This window comes from Aptenodytes patagonicus, chromosome 11 (genome assembly GCF_965638725.1).
Source record: "Aptenodytes patagonicus chromosome 11, bAptPat1.pri.cur, whole genome shotgun sequence".
Classification (NCBI taxonomy): Eukaryota; Metazoa; Chordata; class Aves; order Sphenisciformes; family Spheniscidae; genus Aptenodytes; species Aptenodytes patagonicus.
In genome coordinates, this window is record NC_134959.1 from 11,259,650 (window position 1) to 11,283,796 (window position 24,147).

General features: G+C 35.1%; 1 protein-coding gene across 1 annotated transcript in view; it reads left to right on the forward strand.

The window, feature by feature from the left end:
* LOC143165595 (transcription initiation factor TFIID subunit 4-like) overlaps positions 1-24,147 on the forward strand; it is a 149,421-nt gene that overhangs the window by 62,177 nt on the left and 63,097 nt on the right. Inside the window, exons 11-13 of the mRNA XM_076349137.1 lie at positions 3,353-3,483; positions 5,479-5,604; positions 15,559-15,615. Of these exons, the coding sequence (XP_076205252.1) occupies positions 3,353-3,483; positions 5,479-5,604; positions 15,559-15,615 (314 nt within the window). The remainder of the gene's footprint in view (positions 1-3,352; positions 3,484-5,478; positions 5,605-15,558; positions 15,616-24,147) is intronic.

Consider the following 24,147-nt stretch of genomic DNA (forward strand, 5'->3'; position numbering starts at 1 on the left):
AGTGGATGAGGCACTTAGGGACATGGTTTAGTGCGTGGTGGTGTTGGGTTGACGGTTGGACTTGATGATCTTAGAGGTCTTTTCCAACCTCAATGATTCTATGATTCTATGAAGAACCCTCAGGTTCTCCTCATATAGGTCATATGCTCCAACCCCATAACCATCTTGGTGACTTTTCCCTGGACTCAAGTTTTTCCAAGTCTTTCTTGTACCGGGCGACCCAAAACTGACTGCAGTATTCTAGATGTGGGCTGAGCGGAGAGGAATAATTGCTTCCCTTGATTTATTGGTTACTGTTGAGCTACCATTTTGCTGTTGATACAACCCACTATGCTGTTAGTCTTCATTGTTGCCAGGATGCACTGCTGAATCCTGGTTAGCCTACTGCCCACCAGACTCTCATGTGCTTTCCATCAGTGCTGCTATCCTGGTAGGCAGTCCCCAGCCTGTGTCATTGCAGACAGTTAGTCCATCCCAGGTGCAGTACTTTGCATTTGTCCTTCTTGAGTTTCATGAAGTTCCTGCTGGCCTGCTCATCAGGTCCTTCTGACTGGTAGCCCTTCCGTTTGCACCGCTCACTGTGGTGCCATCTGCAAACTTGATGAGGGTGCTTTGTGTCTCCCCCTCCAGGTCACTGAGACAGCTATTAAAAAGGGTAAGTCTCAGGACAGACTCCTGAGGGACTCTGTTTATAACTGGCCTCCGGGTAGTTTTCTGGACTTGAGAATATTGTGTTGAGGGATTTTAGGAGTAGAAAGTTACTGGGATATTACAGAGGCTGATGAAGAGGATGTAGGACAAGAATCTTTAGGAACCAGGCATCTCAGGGAATGGTCCTTTGATTATGGATGAATTTCTGAAGAGTTGGATAGGCAGAACCAGCCGTATAATGGTTGAATTTACTTAGAACAAAAGTCTTTAAAATTAGGAAAACCTTTATTGTGACAAAACCAAGATGGTGATAGTTCTTTATTATGAAAGGATTGTGTGTGTTCAGGGAAGTTGGGTAGCTGTAGTTACACTGCTGAAATTCAAAGAATTACTATTTTAACAATTATTCATTCATACCCTTACCTAGAATACTTGGTAGAATTTTTCATCTCAAACCTCTTTTCTGGATACTAGTTAATTAAATTTCCCTTCTCACTTGCATTTTATCTTTCAGACTAGGGTTTTTTTGATTGATAGCTTTGCTTACACATGTTTGCATAATAAAATGGTGCATGCTCAAATAGGACTTGATATTGCTAGTCTGACCTGCACAAATAGCTTCTACCAATATGAATAGTCCTACTGACTTCAAGGACTTAATTTGCAGGAGTAACAGTTGCAGCATTGGGATCTTAATGCCTATGTCTGCTTTCCATTATATGTTCAGCTTTCAGCAACTTCAGCAGAGTTCCATCTCTATTACAGAGGACAAATTGAGCACCAAGAAAGATTTAATTTTTTTTTTTAGCGATAAAGCAAAAATCAGTTAAAAAGCATATATACATATTGCTAAAATCCTTAAGGTGACGCATACAATATGGAGTCAGTGATGGCTTAAGTTAGTTTAGAGATAACGACTTCAAAGAATCATTAAAAAACTAATATCAGAGATTTATGACATGGAGAATTCAGCTCTGGGAAGTGCGGGAATGATGTACTGTAGTGATGTAATAAAATATACATTTAAATAGACACTACAGATCCAAAAAAAGAGAGGAAGAGACGGGGCGAGGGAGAGCTGCAGGAAACGTAATCTTTTTCATACGGCTTAGCACAGAACCAGCTGTAATAGCCGTATCTACAAACAGAATTCAGCGCAATTTCACTTTGGGCTGCGTTACTCCAACGCTTCCCGACTTGCGGGTCGTCTGGCGCGGCGCAGCGCAGCGCGCCTCGCCTCGCCTCGCCTCGCCTCGCCTCGGCGGCGCGCGGGGAGGAGCGCGGGCTCGGCGGGCGGCGCGCGGGGCCGCCGCAGTGCCCCCTGCCGGCGGTGGCGGCCCGCGCCGTGATTGACCGGCCCCAGCCCGGCCCTGACAGAAGCCCAGGGTGATGCTGAACGCTGCCAGTTCGTCTCAGATCACATCATTAAAATAACAGAAGTATACATCCATGTAAGACCACTGCTCACTTGTTCGTCTTCATTTTTTAGACGTGTGATGGTTTCTTGCTGTTGAATTTGGCCAGGAAGAGATAGGAATGCCTCACAAAACAAATACTCGTTCTTAAGCCTCTCAGGTTTGTATTTGCTCAGGGACCTCTCCCGGAAATAAAGATTACTTTTGTAATTAGCCATTCGGGAAACACTTTCCCAAATATTCTCAAACAAATTTCCTGTAGTGATTTGCATACCCGTTAACGTATCGCAAACAAACACATTCACAAACATTTTTAAAAGACTTGTGTTTGTTCAGTGGAAAACTGATTCAGTGTAATCAGAGTATTTACTCTTTTATGGTGGGTCAAATCTAATAATCCATACAAAATGCAGCTACTGACTTTTTAAAATATAAAATATATATGTGTGTGCACACGTGTGCACACACAGAGCTTTCTATCCAGAAAACTGTCCCACTGGGACTACTCATAGGTATGTCTTTGTAGGACTATAGCTTAGATTAGTATGTATATTTGTATATCTACAAATCTATATCCAATACTTAGTAATTATTTTGATGACTTTAGGAATTCTTAAGTGTTACCCATATTCTTGTTTCTGTAGCTTAGGTGTTTTTTTAATATATCAATGCATTAGACTGTAGAGTGTTTGCTTTTTGTATAAACTCAGCACAAAGTATCAAATGTCTAAATAACTACAAATATGTCTTTTAGCAGTGTTTGGGGCACAAGTGGTGTTTTTAAATAACTGTTGTTAATATGACTTTATTTCTGTATATTCAGTTACTTTTTTTTTTTTTTTCTGAAGAATTTTTATTCTCAGTAGTACACCGATAGCGTAGGCTAAAGTATGCAACAGTATGCTTTGGGCTGCTGCCTCATCTCATTGACACTTGAAATTAATCTGCACTAATGCTTCTGAAGATAAAGGAACTGCTTTTTCTTGTGTAGAACAACTGAGAACTCCAAGTGTCTCATACCGTTATGCTTTGTTTTAATATACTAGGGTAAACTTCAGTAAAGTTCTTAAATGCTTTCTAAGTGGTAAAAAAAAAACAGCTCTGGTTTCTCTTTCAAACTTCAAAGTGTAGTCACACCTCTTTTCAAGGGGTCATGAATGTATCACCAAAGCTACATACATACAGTCACGGATTTTCCTGTTCGGGAAAATGAAGTTATGACTTTATGTACTTTTTTTTTTTGTGGGGGGTAAGCTAATTTTGTTTTGTTTTGTTTTTTGCTTTAGCTAAAAAACTAGGAATTACTGATGTGCCAGCTGAGGTGGTCACTTTTATTTCCCATGCAACACAAAACAGATTAAGAACAGTGATAGAAAAAGTAACAGTGATAACCCAGCACCGAATGGAGTCGTACAAAGTAAGTGTGCAAAGAAAGGTATTGTATGTCACAGAAAGATGCGGTATGACGCCGTTTTTTCTTGGCACACGGTAGGTGTTTTGTGTTAATTCTGTGTGCAAAGCATGTTTTTAATTGCAGGTTTGTCTACCTCAGCAAACAGAAAGTGGTAGGATGAGAGAGCACTGCTTGCCAGATCTGTCTTCCTCCTCTGTGATAGAATTTGTGTGTAGAATTATGTTTTCATCCTTCCGTGCTAAAGTGTCTAGCTCCATGCTAAATAGCTAGTTAAGCTATTTCTGCTCATGGATTGCAACTAAGACTGTTGGTTCTTGATGTCTCCTTTTTTGACCAAGGTATCCATTGGTTGGATCAAAATTGCTTCAATATATAGGAATCTATAGTAACTTCACATATCCGTGGCTGTGAGAAATACTACTATTTTACAAAAGCTACCGATTTGTCTTAAGCAAGCAACTAAAGAATTCAGCTGTAAATTCTTCACTGTAGTTAAACAATGGTGTTCTTTTTAAAAAGAACATTTCAAGATAAAATGCTACTCTGATTCCATTGTTAGTGATTGTATTCTTGAAGAAAATTGAAACAATTTAGATATCTTAAACCGGGGGGAAATTTAAATAAGAATCTGCAAACCAGTTTGAAATTCAAATAAATCAAACGTCTTTATTGATAAATATGAAATATCTTTTTTGATAAAAGTAAGATGCTAGTAGTTGTTAAACTGGTGTAAAAGCAACGTGGCGATAACCATAGTTGTGGGTTGTGTCTAAGCTGTGTTTAGATTTATTTAGTGTATATATACAATGAGTAGCTCTGCTTTGGTTTTTTGCTTGTTTTGGGTTTTTTTTTCTGTTTTCCTTGAGTGAAAGCCTCGTCAAACAGCTTTGGACTGTATCTTTGCCCACCAATTTCCCAAACCTGCGTCACAGTTGGACTAATTAAATGTGGCATTTGCAAGAAAAGTTATCTTTGGGATCTGTGACTAGAATCAGCATTGCTGTGATAGAAAAATGGATTTAAAAAAAAATAAAGGCCACTATGCCTGTGTATCACCTACACTTACATCTTTCCTTGCAATTGATGGACATACTCTGCTATATTGGACTAAAAATCTCCTTGTTTCTTTCCAGTACTATTCATCAGCTTCAGCAGTGTTAAATCCCTCCTTCCTTCTCCCTAGGATGGTGTCTGAGAAGAAAACACTTTGTTTAGTCCATGTTAAGAAGATGCATTTAGAATAATATCTTAACAGATTCTTAGGGAAAAAAAGAAGTGGGTTGTCTCTCATTGAACCGTAGCATTTTCGTTGTCTTCTGTATATTTCTTGGTTAATGGTTTTCTTTGATTTTATAGCATTGTAGTCAAAAAGGAAAATATTAAGCAGATAAATCAGATGGAAGTAATATGGATAACTTATTTTTCTGACTGACATTCTGAGTGTTCCCCGAGCAGCTTGTGTCATAAATTCTTACTGTTTGTTGGGTACTAGGAAAGCTTGCATGCTCTTAATTGTCATAAGTTCTTCTATTTTAATTGTAATTAGAGGCTTATTTTCAACCAAATTTTTAGCTTTAATGCTTTTATAATGCTGCATCTCGATCATGTGTGTTACTAGTTGAAGATGAGTACAAATACAGGAATTGCAGTTTATAACCAGGCTTATATCCTATATCTAGGATTGTTCAGTAATAAAGTTAAGCATCGTAGGGGTTTTTAATCAGTAAGTCTGTTGGTTTTATTTTTTTTTAACTCTTTGATGTCTCTGGTGCTGATAAATCAATCCTTGTTTTTTTAATTTGCTTACATATTAAATAATAAGATTCTAGCTGCGTTATTAACCATAGGCTGGCTTCATTCCCCTGAGCTTAAAAAAAAAAAAATTTTTTTTTTTATTGTTAGCAATGGAAAGATTTTAATGTATAACACCTATAGTCGTCTTTAAATGCATAGTCTTGATGAAAATGCATGTTTTTGTAAAACGTTGTTGTTTTACAGGATGATGAATGGTACGAACAAGCTACAGATGTCCGATCACAGTTAAAGTTTTTTGAACAGTTGGAGCGTTTAGAAAAGCAAAGGAAAGATGAACAAGAGAGGGAAATCTTGCTAAAGGCTGCCAAGGTATCGATATTGCTCTGTTTTTTTAAACTACTTACCAATTCATAGTCTTCAAACAATTATTTAATTTTGTGAAATCTGTTTCATAAACACATTTTATTTCTTATAACAAAAAGATACTGTTGTTGTGACATCACACCTTTAATTCATGTCATGCTATCTTATCTATTATGACTCCAGACCTACCTGACTGGAATGCTCTTGCATTTTCAAGATACAGCTCTGAATTTGATGAGTTCTTGGGAATATAGGAGACAATGGCTAACATTTTCAAAATAACTTGGTGAAATAATTTGCACAATTGCCTTTGAAATTTAATAGATGTCAGGGTTTCTGTGCCATTTGAAAATCATAGCTTACACTTCTGGTATTTAAAAACAATTCAGTAAATTGTGATGGATTTTTTTTGAGGCTTTTTTCTTCTTGAGTTTCTACACTTTTTTTAAACAGTTTTGTTCATTTGTTTATTTTAATTTAAATACTACGTGTCCCAGTTGGTGTTCTGGTCACCTCCATATAACTGCATTATTTAATTGATTCATGCCTGTCTTCAGTTAACTCTCAGTTCTTCTGGACTTTTTCCTTTGTAACTTTAATTCCAAAGACTGAATTTTCATACATGCAATAGAACAAACTATATTGTTTCAAGAGCCATACAGGTACAAATAAATCTCCTGTTTATAACTGCAAATTTAATTATATTATATATACCATATCAAACTGCAAATAAGTTTATCCCTTAGTTATCTCAATTTTCATTGCATTTGCATTTTCATTGAATTATTTATTGCATATTCCAAAGAGATTATACAGAACAACTCAATGCTCAATTGTAACACTTAGCCTCCTGATTTTGTGCCATTAATATTCACAAATTGAGAGAATTAAAAAAAAAAACCACCTACCCTTGCTTATTTCAGAAATTTGTTTCTCAATTTGGCTACTTTAATCTGTCCTAGTTTCACTCGTAATTTATAATCGTTCACATTATTAAATATTCCACAAATTTCCACATAACATATATACTCTTCAATTGTTTAGATGACAACAGATTTACTGTTTTCATTCTTAATTCTTATTTTTTTAAAAAATAAAGAAATGCTTATTTATTTTTTTATCCTGTTTTCTCCATTCAGTGAATACATCTTGATGAATCATGTTTTCTTTTCTGTGTGTCCTGCTACTTGTTTGTTATGTTGGTGGTGTTTTTTTAATGGACATGGAGGAAAATACAGTAGCTTGTAGTCCTTAGTTCAAAAACGTTTCCCTGACTGCACAAAGCCTTTCACAGATTTATCTGAAGTTGGGTTAGATGACCTCCTGCTGTCCCTTCGAACCTGAATTACTTCATGATTCGATGTTCTTTGGTTTGGGGTTTGTTTTTTTTTTTTTGTTTTAGTCTTTAATAATAGAAACTCCTGTGAAGTCAAAATTTAGAAAATAAATACAGAAAGAGCAAATTACAGAATTCTACAACAAACAAATATAAAAAAAAGAGTCCTCTACTTGATTTGAAGAAATTATCTTAATGAAAATAATGAATGCATAAATCAACTTCATAACCAGAAAGTGATAGGGTACAGCTTGGCATAAACACATGGTATACTAGAAAAATAGATGAAGGTATTAAAAAACCAAAACCAAACCACAAAGTAGCCATGAAAGAGCAATGCTGATTTATCAGTATTAATGTTTAGAAAGAGAAGTTGAAGATACTGTGAACCTTTTGAGAGGTGCTTATGCAATGTGGTGATTTAAGTGTAAATGCCAATTTGGAACTGAACTTATATTCATAGCGTCTTTCTTTTGTGGAGCATTCAGCTGGCTCTCAACCCTTCTGTTTCGATAGATTGACGACCTATTGCAAGACTTACGTAGGCCGTAGTTTAGCAAAATACGGTCAGATTACAACTTTTTATTCTAAATAATAGATTGTTCATGATTTCCTTAGAATCTAGGTTGCTGCTCAAATGCCAGCCCACCTGTACATTAACAGTGATAACTGTTGAGATGTTTATTCTGAATTCCTATGTACTAATTCCTTACCCAGCATTTAGTTTTTTCTGGTCTTTTATGAACTTGCCTAGTTGTCTAAGGAGATCTAAGTCTTTGTGGAAAGGATGCAGTAATTGTAATGACACAGTTATTAAATGGACACAGTTAAAATCTGCCCCAGCTGCCCTGATAACTAGCGATAAAGATCAGTAACCATTTCCTGTCTGTTTGTGGCCTGCTGATTGATATTTGTGTCTGCAAAGGGCGTAATGATTAAACTGGCTCTGGAGACTGAAATACCCGCTATGCAAAGACATTGTTTCCCTGATTGTGCCATCTTTGTCACCTTGACAGTGTTGTGTCTTTAAAGATTAGAAAACTTGGGATTTTAAAATGAGATTTCCATTTCTGCTTTTTTTTCCTATAAATGCTTAAATCTAAAAATCAGATTTTTTTCTTTTATTTGTAACTGCAGCTTCTTAATGTGCCTTTTAGATGAACAGAGTGATCTTTTATCTTGTACATGTTTTGTCATGTTATTTTGCAACATGTTTTTAAAGTTACTCAGCAGAATGATTTTCAAAATTGCCTGCTAGTGGTACCTCATCTATTGTCTAGTATGGAAGAGTGTAACCAGGTTTAACTTGCACAGTAAAAATTCTATTTTAATTATTTACACTTTGGAGCCTTGTTAACAGCCAAAGTCCAGGTTTTGACAAAGAATAAGATAATGAAGGAAATGTTTTGGGCATTGGAATGGATAGTATTAAATAACCAACAACAAAATAATCAACTGAAAAGATGGTGAAAAATGAAGGAATAGATTGAAATGAAAGAGGAGTCAGCATGAGTCTTTGGGAAGCCTTGAAATCAATTTGGTAATTTTGCATTAGAATTCAGTAAGGAGTAAGAAAGTTATGTAAATGATGGTCAAAGAAAGGTTTGCAGGTTTTTGTTGTTGTTTTGGGTAATGGGTTGGTTTCTTTAGGAGGAGATAAGAAAATATTTGACACTAGTGTTTTGATTGATCTGCAACCATAATTTCAGTTATTACAGTAGGATGTGATTACAGAATTTGTAAGCACCCAGATGGGGTTGGTTTTGCTTCAGGGAATGTTTTTGGGAGAATGAGAGATAAAATCAGATGGGGAGATAGAAGAAAAAAAAGTTACGTTTCAAAAAATATTTTAAATTTTTTACATTGTGAGAAAAGTCACTATCCAAGTTGAAAATAATCGTGAAGCTACAAGAGTATCTTTAAAGCAAAACACCAGTATTATTTGGCTTGTTAAATGAGAGGATATTACAAAATCTTATGTCCCATGCTTGGGAAATACTTGAGAAATAGAAACTTCATACCACAAGCTTAGAAGAATAATGACTGATGTTTGCATTCCAGTGAGATGTTTTAGGGGAAGACAAACTTTACAGGAAAGGAAAAATCATAAGGTATGCTATAGTAGCAATCCAACATACAATTTCTTTTTAATTAAAAACCTAAAAATTGAAAACAAGACTATACTGTTTCAGGAGCTAGCACCATCCCTTGTACCTCAGGGATCTCTGCATCATGTTCCACAATGTATGCATACCAACCTAGAACATATGGCCCAAAGCATTTCTCTAATTTACTTCCTAGTGATTCTTTTTATAATAGAAATGTTTAAAGACATATTGGTCCCCAGAACTGTGGGTTCCAGTCACCTCCTGCTGCTGGAACAGCTCCTGTTTCAAACATCCAGATAATACGATGTGTCAAATATAGAAGCTGTACAGGGAGAGACTGCAGCTGCCTTGATTGTCATTACTTTTGAGTTATCTTCCTGATACATGAATAATAGGGTAAAATAATAATGGCACAATGAGGGGCCGTCTTGTATATAAACACATATGTAGAGTGCGGTCTCTTTAAAGGCAATATTTGGGAGAGTCAACTCTTTGCCCTGTTTGTTTTCCCAGTAAAAACCCACTGGCTGTTGTTTCCATGTGTGTGCAGAAGCAGAGATCTTTTGAATCTGTCTTTGGTGGCTGGTATGGGAAATCGCAAGAGCAGCTAAGGAAAGTCTTAAGATTGCAGAAAGGTCAAAAGCCAGACTAAAATCACTTGAGGAATTTACATTTGACATGGTATGTTGTGTGGACTTAAAAAAAAAAAAAAACAAAACAAACAACAAAGCACAGGTCTTGCTGTAGTAAAAGATGTGTTCCTTGCTGCTTTGATAGCTATTTCCAAAACCTGGAAAATGCAGGTTGTGTGTGTCAAATTGAATGAGGTTCTGGTTCTGGGCTAATAATGGAAATATTTCTGGCAGCAGGAGGAATAGGAGTTTGCAGTTGATTTCTTCTGGTTTGGTTTTCTTTCTGAATTGTTTTTTGGAGACAGTGGTACTTTCTACAGTAAAGGTACAGGTTGGGGTTGTCCTTGTTTTCAGAAAATCAATAATATTTCTGTGATATAATCTATAATAAAGTGGATCATGTTAAAATTACTATGTAAATTCATCTGCTCAAACTGGCTAAATGCATGTTTATTATCAAATTAATTTTGAAAATTAATTTCCAATATATACATTCTATTAGTCTATTATTTTGAGTGTTCTGTATTAGTAGCACAAGCCTGTCAAGTTTTGGGATTTTAAATACGACTATCACAGGAGTAAGATCTGTTCTGTAAAAGGAATAATTACATAAGTAAATGGAAAATTATGTTTAGTGTTGTTTGCAAAGTTAATTAGTATTTATGGGTGATAGTGATTTTATAGTGCTATAGGCTGAAGGGCTTTTTTATTGGAGAGAGGTCATTGAAATTTGGCAATGCAGATTTTCTTACACGCATGTCCTGTCATTACTTGAAGGGGCTACCTCTTTGAGCCAGAGATGAGTTCAGTCGTCATGCCAATTTAATCCTTTCCCTCTCTTCTGAGAGTACAGTGGATGTAATGCAGCTTTCTGCGAGATGAAGCATTCTCTGAACGGAAACTTATAACTCACTTCTGATAGACGAGAGCAAAGAGGGAATTACTGTGTTGAGATAATTTTCTGAATTTTTAGGAATTTGTTACTTCAATTTTAATGATTTTAAAATAAATCTTTTTTTAGACCTGTACTCTTGCATTCCACCTCGCTGTGGTCGTAGCTCTGAATAGGGTTTTACCCTCAGCTATGCTGCTTTTAGTTTTGTTAATAAAAAGTGAAAGTTAATGTGAAAGCAAAGTGTTTCATGTTGCCAATTTAATTTCTTTAATTAAAAGTGAAAGTTATAAGCTGGTACAGCCGTGGGTGAAGTTCTAATGTCATCAATGGGGGAAAATAGGTTTAAAATTGAAACTGTTGGCACAGCAGTGGCTCTCAATAGTACAGCACCTGCAGTTGTGACTCTTAACTTTATTTAATGAAAAAAGATGAATTTGAAGCATTAAAGATTCCCAGTATATGTATTGGGAAGGGGGAGTAGAGCTGTAAGTGCCCTAACTGGGATCAGAAGTTGCTGAACGCAGGAGACGTATTTAAGAGGAGAGACCCTGTGAGATGTTTTCTAACACAGGTTTAACAAGCTGAGAGTTCAAAATCAGTATAAATCTAGTAGAAAACTTTTTTTGTTAGTGGGACAAAATGTAACAACAGTGCAGCTTTGACATTACAAATTACAACAAAATACTGAATAATTATCATAATTAAATACATCAGAAGGACTGTTGGTCTGCCCATCTGCATAGACACAGAGTATCCTCCAATTTTAAAAATAATTGTTGCAAATATTTAAGTATTACATGAGTTATAGATATCGTTATTATTTTTAAAATACTGTTGCATTCTAATTTAAGACAATTCTATGAAATACAAAATCCCCTTCTTAAAATTACGCTCTTACGTGTGTAATTAGATGTCTGCTTTTTGTGGCATTCTTCCTTAACACAAGCAAGGGGAAAAGCTGAGGTTTGGAACATTAGGGAGTTTGGTAACATGTAAATGAAACCCCATATTTCTAATGTGTTTTGAATACACATTTAACATATGCTGCTTTTCATACTTTCAAAGTCTTAATATTTCCATAGACCTAATGTGATCTATGCAATTCTCAGATAAATAAGATAGCAAGTTCTCTAACACAAAGCACTTTCATTCTTAACAATTAAAATAACAGGCTGTCTGGTCTAATAAAAGTAGTTTATGTTTGGGAGAAATGTTAACAAACCTGGTTTGGTGAATAAGTTCTCAGTAGCAGACAGCATTTAATGTATTTAAAAGTATGTTATCTGGTTAGGATCAGTCCTAGGTTTCTCTAAAATTATTATGGGAAGCTAGCTTGCTCCTAAAGGTGTTTATTCATCAACGTGAAAATCTATTACGTAAACCCAAATTTCTTTATTTACAGATCTAGACATGAAGAATAGAGAGGGGAAGGGAAAGGAGTTGTGATAAACTCCATTGAAAGTATTTGAGTTGGGGGGATTCTGTGATTGGTGGGTGTTTCCGAAGCTTTAGAGGAAGGAGGGATCGGTGCATTAAAAGATTTTGGAAAAACATGTTTCGCAAAACAGGTGAGATGCAGCATGATAAGATTTGGATGTTAGAGGGAAAGGAGAAAGGAAGACAACCAAAAATATGAGATGAATTCGAAGAAAAAATTTAAACTGGAATTAAAAAAACTAGGAATGATTTGTCAGTAGCTTGATGAAAGTAAGTGTAAAATATTAAAATAATTGGTGAGTAAAAATGGTGAGATATAGACAAGCACTACAAGAGCTGAGCAGCAGCAAAATTGTTCAAACTCTTCAGAGGAAGGAAAAGATGTTCACATGTGGAATGGAGTGTAAAGAGAAGCCAGTGATATTTTTAAAGCTTGTCTAAGCACCTCTATTAAGCTTGACATTTTCGTTTGCTTGTATTTGCTTTAATCTGTGTTGCATCGGCATTGAAGAAGCCTTTTATAATTTACATTAGATCGTAAAGTGAAGAATTAATAAAATAGTCAATGTTTATACTTTTTCTTTTCCTTTAACACATTGTAGCCTCCATACACTGATGGTTTTATTTCTGAAGCTTACTGATTTGCAAACTGACATGGTAGTCAGCAGGAAGGTATTTTAATCTTAATGTTTTAAAAATAAAATCTATTAAAATTTATCTGAACACAAAAAGAAACAGAAAATGACAGTTAAATTCCTTAATTTTATTAGTGTTACTTATACCAGTAATGACACATCCAACATAAAGTTGGAATTCTACTTGACTGAAACAAGAGCTAGCCTGAGCTCTTTGAAAAGGCCATTTGGTGTGGGTTCAATAACCAGAAACTCATTGCGTTATTCTAGATGTAAAAGTAGTTCTATCTTCGCCTTCAATCTGGGTTTAGATATCTAACATCACCTGGTATTTTAAATGTTCATTACTGAAAAAATTCCTATGTTTAATATCAGTCAGGAGTTGAGTATCTGTTTTTACCTCTGCAATAATTTTTATTATTTATTTATTGTGAATGAGCTGGAGGTTTACACAGAGTAGATCATCTGCTTTTTTGCCTGCTTTTGGGGTCTGCTTTTTCAGATTATCCTGAACTCCAGGTCTACTTTTATTTGGTCAGTTTCTGAAAAAAAAAAGCCCCAACTTTTAAATGTGTTATTTTTTTTAATCTGTAGCACTTTCAGAGTTTTTCCTTCACTTACGGAGTCCAGGAAATTGCAATGTTACTTTGCATCTGTTGCTTTAATTTTTCTTACAATGTCCCCAAACATAACATAGATCTGGTATGTTTTCCAAGATTCTATCACTTTCTTGTAGAAACTTGGTAACAATATTAGAAGTCTCAGCTTGATTCTCCCAGGACACTCTGCTTTCTCCTTAAGCTGAACTGCTTTTAACTTGTACTTTGCATTTGGCAAATGATTCAGCTTCATACAGTAATATAACAATACTTTGTATTTCTGTACGGCTTTCACTACAAGACTCGGAAGGCAATAGAGTTCGTTGTACGTTTATAAATTTATCATCAAAACCCATGAAAGGGCTAAATATGATTTTCCATACGTCATACTGGAGAAACTGAGGCACACAGTGATTGAACTGTCATCATGAAATGACAGAGCAAGGACCTAATTCAGCTCAGTTCATAAATACTTACCTAAGTCCATCTCCTAGAGAAGCAACTCATAGGATGTTTTTTTTGTTTGGTTTTTTTTTAACCTAATAGGTATAAATATAATCAAGTTCTTAGGAATTGCTCTACTGAATAGACTCCCAACTCTCTGGCAGATCCACATATTTCATGAAATGCCGTTTTGTTCTTTAAACATTAACTAGATCCATTATCTACATTTTTCCTTCTGTCTGACCACAGCAGTTAGAAGGAATCTCAGTCTATGTTAAGTTGGAGTTTCTTTCTTGGTTGGCACAACTACAACATGAGAGTCTAATTTGGTCATTAGCTGTCTAGAGATTTTAATTTCTCATTACATTACTCCAGACACTATCCTGTCAAACTGCCTTTTATGCTAACAGGCACAAAATCACTAGTAGGTTGTGTTGGAAGATGAAGCTACTGTGCACAGTGGGAAGTGTCAAGCACATCTTCTAAAAATCTCATTATTGTTTAATTTGGCCATGCTTTGTCATCACTGTGTTTTATATGTGTGCTATATTAGCTGAAAAAATAATCCCAGTTTAAAAAAAAACAGGAAAAAGAATAGAGAATTCGGTGTCATTGGTGCCCTGTCTGCCAAATCATAGTCAAGGCTCTCTCCAGGTATATCAACAATATTACATGTCCCCTTACCCTTAAAACCTATCTCCCTTTGGTTTTCTTCATGCATTTTTAACTTCTGAACTGAATATGTTATGAAAAATTCAAACAACAGGAAAAAATCTGAGCATATGTTAGTTTGCAAGCTAATATTCTTTCAAGTTTCAGGTCTATCTTCAGTATAGAATGAGGCAGAGAAAGATAGATGGGAGAGGGCATAGATATTCTTATTCCTTTAGGAGTTGTGTAAATTATATCGCTTTAAATCTCAAAGAAATGCCAAAATAAAACAATTGCATCTTTCAGGTATCGGGAACAACAGTTTTCCATGGATGTCACAAGTTTTATTGCAGCATCTTAACAACTTTTTATGCAACCTTTTCTGAATACTGACCAATCATGCAATTAAAAAAGTATAATGCGTATATTATCTACCTCTTAGTTTTGAATTCCATCAATTTGATTATGCTTAGTGAGCATGAATAAGAATTTAATAGTTTTAACATATGGTTGTAAAACAGTCTGTATCTGAAGAAATATACTGTTATGGGTTGTTACTGCAATTAAACAGTTAGAGCTATTGTTCCTGGTTTTGAAGGAAAATACAAAAGTTGCCATTTGGCGATATTTCTTCAGTTTTAAAAATTACAACATTAATATTATTTGTAGTGCATGAATGAGTTTAACTTAGGTGTATTTCTGTGCTGTACTCAATGTAAGCTCATACAGATAGTAACATCTTTATTATGAAGATTTACTGTTTGGGAGCGTGACTTTACAACTGTTTGCTCCACATTCTCTACCAACAGCTGAATAAAAGCTTAGTTGCAAACAGTAAATTATTTTAAAATAAGTGACTAAGAAGTTTAAATTAAAAAGATCAGATAATGGAAAGGGTGTCACTTCCGCTCTCGGATGCTTGAAGTTGTTTTTATTAAGTAATTGAAATCTAAACCTGTATGGAAACTTTAGCATTGACAGAAACATGGTCTTTTTTTTTTTTATTTTAATCTAGGGTAGATCTTATTTACAATTGAATATTTAACAGTCTTTTGGGTGAGGCCTAAGGGTTGGAAACTGCAGTTCTATGAATTTAAGCATCCCATCTTTGACACCTTGTATCCTGTTCCCCTTTCTTTGCTGTTTTTTAACTTACTGCAACAGATGAGGGGTTCTTAAACCATCTGTTAACCTTTTTTCCCCATTTTTTTCCAAACATGTAGAGTCGCTCAAGGCAAGAAGACCCAGAGCAAGCTAGACTGAAACAAAAAGCAAAGGAGGTAAGCAGAGCTAGAGATCATTACACTTGACATTTCAAGGCTTGAACATATTAATTTTTTATGCCTTGCTACTTGTATATCGTTAATAAAAATCTGACTAAAAACTTTTTAGGATGTATTTGTTGCTTTGCCTTTGATCTTAATGTTTGCAAACTAATACATTAATACATGTGAAGCCTAAGGAGATTTTATAAGAGAATATTTCCATACATTACATTTTCATTTCCATTTTAGGTAGCTGTAGCTTTTGTTGGGTTGTTGATGACAGCAGCGTTAGATTTTGGTGGAAAATATATGCCTTTGTCTCTTTGTAAAAATGTCACTTTCTTAGAAATGTGTTACTTAACAATTTTGTTCTGGTAACAGTCTTTCAAGTAATATAATTGCCAGTCATTTTCTCTACAGTGTGGTTCAGTGGACTATTTACTCATCAGTCTAAACTACAATAATCTAAAAATTATCAAATAATTTCAGATTATGTTTTGATATATTATTCTAAGAATAACAATTGGTGAACTACTGAGTACCTTAATTTGCTGTAGATGAGAGTGGCTGTCCTTTGCTTAAGGCATCTCCTGGCTTAGGATCGGGTTGTAACAAATCAATTAGAAAGACGAAAATATCTATCAGTTGAAAGTCATTCCTATTTTAAAAAATTATCAACATCATTTGCAGCAAACTGATGCTAGTTTTTTTTAGCCAACTTCTTTGGATATATACATTAGAAAGTAATAATTATACATTAGAAGGTGATACATACAGAAAAATGCATATAACAAGTTCTTTTGCATTGACTCGTTCTTCCTGTTTTGTTTCCCTGTTGGCAGTATTCTGTAGTTCCGTTAGCTGTACAGATTTTATATATATATAATAGTAAAAAAAAAATCCATGTACATGGTTGAGTTTTATTTGTCTTTTTTTCTTTCATTATGCGATTATGTAGTAAGATTTGCTGAAATGAGGTCTTGTAAACATTAGGCCATGCCTTAGTGTTTCCAGAGTTGGGTTTGTCAAGCAAGTATTCAAATGAAATAGAGTAATCAAGATATTTGGCAGGAAAAGACACAGGATTTTAATACTACTTGAGTTTAGTATGTAGCCAGTATATGCAAAGGAGGAATCAGATTTGTGAAAATAATTGATGGCAGGCAAAACTTGCTGTTGAGCTGAGATCTGAAACTGCCATGCTGCTGGAAGTGAAAGCAAGCTAGAAATAAATGCATTTCTTGCTGCCACAATATTTGCATTCATTGTAATTCTTTTTTGGCCATTGGAAACTTGAGGAAGCAAAAGCAAACAACAGGGCTAGTGAAAACGCATTTTCTAGTAGTCAGAGTGAAATAGTGGTTCTCTTTATAGCTGTGATAGAAGACTTGCACTCTAGCCAGTGTTGTTGCTTTTGATGTAGCTGCAGGAGTACTTCTCCCTTGTATGAAAATTCGGGTTGTCCATATAAGCTGTGTTTCTTACCCACTAGAGGGAGTGACGCTGTGCTGACATGTGAATAAAAGAAAGTGTATTAAATGTATTCTGAGTAATGGTAATAGTGGTATTAGTAAAGAGGTAGCAAATATTTTGGTGGTAACCTAATTAAAAATGCTTAGATCAAACTGGTATGTGATTTTAAAGTAGTGGTGTTCCTGGATATGATAACATGTTTGAGTAAATGCAGAATGAATACTTGGTTTTCTGTTTGAGTGCTGCACCCTATTCTTTTGTACATTAGCCCTGCCTTTTTTCCCACCCTTCTAATGAAAGTGTATAATTTGCTGGCACCGTGCCTCTCTCTGAAGTTGAATTTCATTCTACGTATTTGAAACCATAAGAAATATAAGCATGTCTCTGTTTTTAGTAATTAGGGTTCTAAAGCTCTTTCTTCAACTAGTTTAGAGACTTTTACCTAAAATATTCAAATATATTTAATAAAAACATATTCTTTTGCATTAACTTTTGCAAAGGGGAGCGGACAAGTGGGACTGGCAAGATTTTAGTTTAATATTGTTCATGTTTTTTTCTGCATTGGATACTGAATATATGCTAATCTCTCATTGTATTGGCACTGACAAAATAAAAAATAACTAATTTTATAGTATAAAAGGTCGATTAGATAGTGTCTTTGGCATGGCTTTGTGACTTGAAGTTAAAAGTTTTGAATCAACTCCTACAAAAATATGAAAATTTCAAAACTTCACTGCCAGCTAGGCTACTCTTAAATGTGCATATGACCCATAACTGAGAGAGAAATTGGGTTTCTTCTAGGTTTTGTATAAGCTGATGAATATAATACTGTCAGCTTTGATAACAAGCTGGTTTTGAAGCTTTGTTTCCATGATTTTCGTGTCTTGAATATTGCCTGAAGACGTTTGCTGCTCGGATATTCTGGCCAGTAGTAAAGTGGCTACTAGGTAGTGTTTTAAAAAGCATAAAGAGGGCATCCAAGAAACCTGCAGCATTTTTAGCTTGTGTTACTTGTTTAATGATATGATTGTCAGATAGTTTGTTTTTTCCTATCAGCAAGGCAGCTGATAATTTCATTATTATGTTCTGGAAGTGGATAATGTTTCAGACTTTGCAGTGTGCCTACGATTGAACAGTGACGCTACTGCATTCCTTCTGCTAACCAGGCAGTCTGGAACCGTCCTCTTCTAAACTGAGTGTGCTCAATACTCTACCCTGGTTCCCTGCCAGACAGAAATGGATGAATATCTAAAACAAATGTAACCAATATATGAAGTCTGATAAAGAGAATATAGCCCAAGATACTTAAAGAAGACAAAAGTCAGAGGGAGAAAGTGAAATACCAAAGGAAGTAATTTAAAGTCTTTAAGAAAGTCTCTTAAATCTTTAAGAAAAACTTTTCAAAACATTGAAAGAACTCTAGAAAACATGTGTCTTGGAATGCAAAATAAAGGTACCAACACAAGGATAATAGGATGAAGGGGCAGGAAAGAAGACTAGCAAAGGGTATTTGTTCCAAAACATTCTCCTTTATGGGTATTTTGGAGTCTTTCATTCCATAACACTCTTGTTTTCTTCCTAATTTAAAAAGAAAAAAAAATTACTTCAATTTTTTTCATAGAACTTCTACCATTATGAAGTCCCCTTCTTGCTTATTGGTGTCATCCAGAAAATGTACGGGGAGATCACTATGTCCTTTGAACACATTTAAAAATGAATTTGGTAAGGTGAAGATTATTTTATGTTTTGTTCTGTAACTCAGTCTTACTCCATTTATTAGCCAGTCTTCAAACCACTCTGCATATTGTTTAAACCAAACTGGCATAAATCAAGTTTAAATTGCATTTAAATACTTACCAAAACAAACAGAAGGTCCATCTACATATGGTCTTACTGCAGAGACTAGACATAACAGTCAGGTTTCATTCACACACAGACTAGCATTGTTTTAGTTAAGTCAGTGCAAACCCACTCTTCTTTCAGTTTGATTGACTTATTTTGCTTTAGCATTAACCTGTTTCAAATGGACTTGAGTGAAAGCAGTAGGATAATGTGCCTGCGGGGGTTTATATTGCTTAATACTCTCTGCTTACTTTCACACTTTTAAATTGGTGCAGCTTTTTGTATGTGGATGTTATATGATTGTTTTAATGGTAAACCTATTAGTGAAAAATATTTTCCATTGAGACTATTTCAGGGAAAAATGCTGCTTTTCAGCTGTTACTTGTTAAATTGTTTTGTAACATAAATTCTGAAATGTTTGACTCTCAGTACAACTTAGTGTAAGAAATATCATTTGTGAGCAGTGTCTACTTCATGTTGCGTGATTAAAGCTTTTAAAATCAAGTTTTAGAAAATACACTGTGATTTATGTAGTCCGTTGGAAGCATGGAGAGTCACAAATATAAGTTAAAGAAATTATGAGTTCTCTAATTTCCATTAAAAGGGTTCATTAAATAGGACATAAACCAGGCCATATAACTGATCGCAGGAATAGATCAAGATTAGGAATAATTGAGTCAACACCTAGTAATTAATAATATAAATTATTTAAAAGAAAGACAGGGAAGGTAAGATCCTAAACGTCCTTTCTGTCACGGGTATTTTTCTACATATTCAGTGTCTGTTGGCTAAAAATCTTTTAATTTAAAAGTCAAGTAGCTGAGTTTGATCGTGAGAGATTAACTTGGTTAAAATCTTTGTGTCATCACCAACTAAGAATATTGCATAATAATAAAAGCTTAAACCAGACACCATAAATGTCTGGGCACATATCCAGGACCTAGATCAGTTTAGGTAACACTCAGTTGAATCTATTCTCAGATGTACTCCTTAACCATGCAAGTGAAATCTCAGACCTGTTGATACTCATAATATAGAAGCTTTAATAATTTCAAGAGAAGACGGCCCTTTACATACCTTTATCAGCACAGACAGCCCATCTTTCTAGGATTGGATAAAGTCCTTTAACAGTGATATGTATTTAAGTGGGTTGCTGTTGTGACTGTTACACTGGCTAGGAGCTTTGGGAGTACCTAGTTCTTGCATAAGCAGACCAGGGACAGGTTTTTTTCCATACTCCCAGGAGTTGTATCCACTGCAGCATTGTGGTAAGCACTCGGCTTGTGTACTGTCATCCCCCATGCCTGCAATGTCTTCTGTAACAAGAGTCTTACTTGGCTAAGTTTTAGATTTTGAACTGTATCCTTTTTTGAATTACATGCACAAAAATATCTGGACTGTTAGCAGATAGGGTTCTATAAGAAGCCATAGGATTCTTCTCTTACTTAAAAATAGTAATGAAATATGTACATCATATGATGTGTATCTTATGTGGCTCTAACACTGCCTTAGAAATTTTAAATCCCACATAAAAAGGTAACTTGTCTTAACAGTATTACTGAAACTCCAGCATCATATGTTTAACAATTAGATTATGAAAACAATTTTAGACTAAATAATTTCTTGTCACCACATTCATATTTATTTATCAACTCAGTACGAGTGGTTTCTTTTAAAATATTTAAATAATAGTTTACTGCAGTTATCCCTGTTTTTATAAGGCGTTACTGAAAATTAAAAGCAAATGAAAAGGGTTTTGTTTTGTTTGGTAAGTTCATTTATTCACCTTTTTAGCAAAACCAAAGTCCTTAAAGATTGTACTAGTAATGCAGTATCTCTCATGCTGAGAAGTCTAAAGAAGTTTTCTATTTTATCATGCCTGACATAAAATACTGATTCAAAAGCAACAATCTTCTCTTTAAAAGGTTTCTTATGAAACATTCCACTGAGAAATGGAGCACTTTGACAGAAATAAGTTTAAATTAAATTTCTACTTAGCTCTCTAACCCATCTGAGGGTCAGTAGGTAGAAAGAAGGAAAAGCTAGGAATATGATACCTGAAGTAATGATAGTGCAACATTTAGGCAATAATGATTCCTCAGAACTGAGTTGTTTCATAAATAGTTTTCTTCATCAGGTTACCAACACTATAGCTGTGATGCAGAAAAAATGCAAGCATTTTTGGCAATACATGTAGAAGGTTAGATAACAGAGTCGCTTTGTTTACACTCTCCCTTTACCGCAGGTCTATTGTTTGTACCCAGAAAAATGGTTCAGAAAAATGCTTAGGCTATTCCAGTACTATCTAAGCCCATCCAACTTTGCCGTGGATTTGGCTTTAGAGTACAAGATTTTCCTGAAGTTATAAAGTTGTTGCAGTGACTTCAAATGTTAGTATTAAACTTGCATCTCAGAGAGAAATGGTCCTGTCTGTTATCAGTCAAAATACTTTCATGAAATTCCTGCTGCGTTATCAAGCTTACTGCTTTTTTGTTAATTGTATTTTTTTCCTTTTGAGTAGATATTACTTTAGATGCGCAGATATATTATGATAACAGTCACAAATTCAGATAACTGGAGTTGATTATGAACTCCTGGGAAGGACAGGAAAGGAATGGTGGTATATGTGCATATGCAAATACTGCTGCTGAAGAAACAAGATGATCTATAACCAGTAATAAATTTACTGCATATGAATCTTGGTGCGTAGATCTTCAAAATTTCCTATTAGTTTAAAGAGAGTGAGTTTTGCCAAAAAATTTTCTGTGTTTCCAAGGATAAGGTATTACCCTGCCATGAATTCTACAAGTCCTGAAGAACTTCAGGCAATAGTAGTCTTACTATTCGGCAGAACTTTTTGCATATCTCTCTGTAAAATTGAAGACCATGACACTTCCAACCTGTTTTCCTGTGCTTAGAGCAGAAGTGGTGGCGGTTGTTTGGCTGAAGATGAAGTGTGGTGTTACCCTTCCTGTACAGAGAGTCGGAAAACTGGGGAATTGACGGAAAAATGCCAGGGGATCAAAGGAATGATCATGGTATTTTCCAACTGAGACAAATTGTTTTATTCCTGCTTAGGTAAAATGTATATTAATTGGAGTTGAGTCAAGGGCTAGATTTTCTTGTCTTCTCTCTAACCCAAGCTTGACCCAAGATAACCTCATCAGTCTAGCAGAAATGGAAATTAAATCAAATCCTCTCCAACATAATAATTTCCTTCTACAAAATCATATTGGTGGAGTTCCATAGTGATTCATTATTTTAGTGTCATACACTGCCTAGCTCTTGTTTAGTTAACATGAATGCTTTTTTTTTTGTGACTGATTATAACTGTTGGTTTTAGCATTCTAAAAGCAAATGCTGTTTCACTGATATTTGAGCTAAATACATGTCCGTTCTTAAGTAACAAACTGTTTTTGTACTTGATACATCTTTATAATAGAAAGTAAGAACACTCTTTTTATGTTTGTTTATACTTGCTATCTAGAAAACAAATTCTTATAACTTCATTTAATCCCTCACTAGAGTTACATACGAATTGGATGCATTGTGTGAGAAGGGTCATTAGTATCGTATCGATGCATTGTGCTACCTCACGAAGACCCATGCCAGATTTGTGAGTCTTTGTATGTAGGGTGTTTATAAGTACAGATAAATGAGGTTGCATACCTTGAAGAACTGGGGGCTAATGCAAACACAGCAGCAGTGCAATTTCCTTGGATTTTGTATGACAAATGTATTCGTACTGATGAAATCTGCCATTTGAGACATTAGCAGCTATGTACACAAGTGAAATATAGTAATTGTCTTACCTTGCTACCAAAAGCTTCCCATGTGGCTTTCTGAGAATCTGGGGACATTAAACAAGTAAGAGTTGTATACATTTGTAAAAGTTGGCTTTTCTTTTCAGGATTCTTACTTGTTTTTTCCCAATAAAATTTTAAGTAAGTGTGTACTCTAATTTTCAAATAAAACTAGTGAGGAAGACTCGAGACTCATTTTCAAATTAGGTTTTAGCTCTGTTGTGAAATATATATGGTTTGTGTTTTGAATATTTCCAAAAGAGCAATACGTATTACAAATTCTGCTCTACCTAATGGATTTCATTTTTTTAAAAAGCTGAAAAGGAGGCAGGGGAGGAGAAATCCATCTGTGTTGTTTACCTTGTCTTCCAGATTGCACACACACCAATGGAGTCCTGCCTAATAAGATTGTTATAACAAGTAGTCTCTCATTATAAAGCAACAGGACTGCTTAAATATGAATTTCCAGAACTTGGGTTTAGGATGGTATAAGCTTTATGTAAAGAATTTCTGAAGCTGAAGGTGACTTTGCTTTTCTGAATCTCACCAAAATACTCCAGCAGGAACTTTCTCTTGTAAAATGAATTCTCTGAAGGTTGTGTCTTTCTTACCCACCACACAAAAGTAACAGTAGAATTTTCAGCCCTTCAGATCTCCTGCAGTTTTCCTTCCATGTCTGTAGGAATAACTAGTGCTACTGCTTTTGGATTTTGAGGTACTGCTAAACAAGCGGAGGGTGGCAGTCCCCTTTTTCTAATCACTTCTGGGTGCGCAGACAACAGAGCTCAGTGAAGAGATAAGGGAACTGTTTTCTTCCACCTTTGCGGTGTGAGATTTGTGATAAGGATGGTTTGGCTTTGCCTCTCCTGAGTATTGACAATTGCATACAGAGTTTCCACGAGAGGCAGTGAGGAATGCATGCAATGATACTTCCTTTGGTGAAAGATTTTTTAAATTCTTTTTATATATCTAAATATATACATGAATAGATACATAGATCAATTTCTGCAAGGAAGACGTCAAGATTGAATTTCCAGTTCTCCTCCTTCGTGACTCTGGCACAGCCAAAAAAAAAAAAAAAAAAAGATACTTCTTTCATTTGGAGCAAGCCGTGAATGTGGAAAAATCACATAACTGTTTTATCTGAACACTGCAACAGATTTACTTCCCTGCTGATCTGGCAAAATAATAGCACTTTAGAATATGATTGCCTATTTAATAAGTAGAGGGCAGCAAATGTCAGCTCTGTCTGCTTGTCAGAAACTGAGGAGGTTGCTTGGACAACAATCTAAATTATTATTTAGATGTTTTGGTCCCTTAGTCAAGCCTGCCCTACAATATAGAAGCTTGCAAGGAGAGGTCAAGGTGTACTTAGGCTTCAGCCTGCAGGGCAAGTTTTCCCCCATCCTCTGTATGCACATTGGTTTCT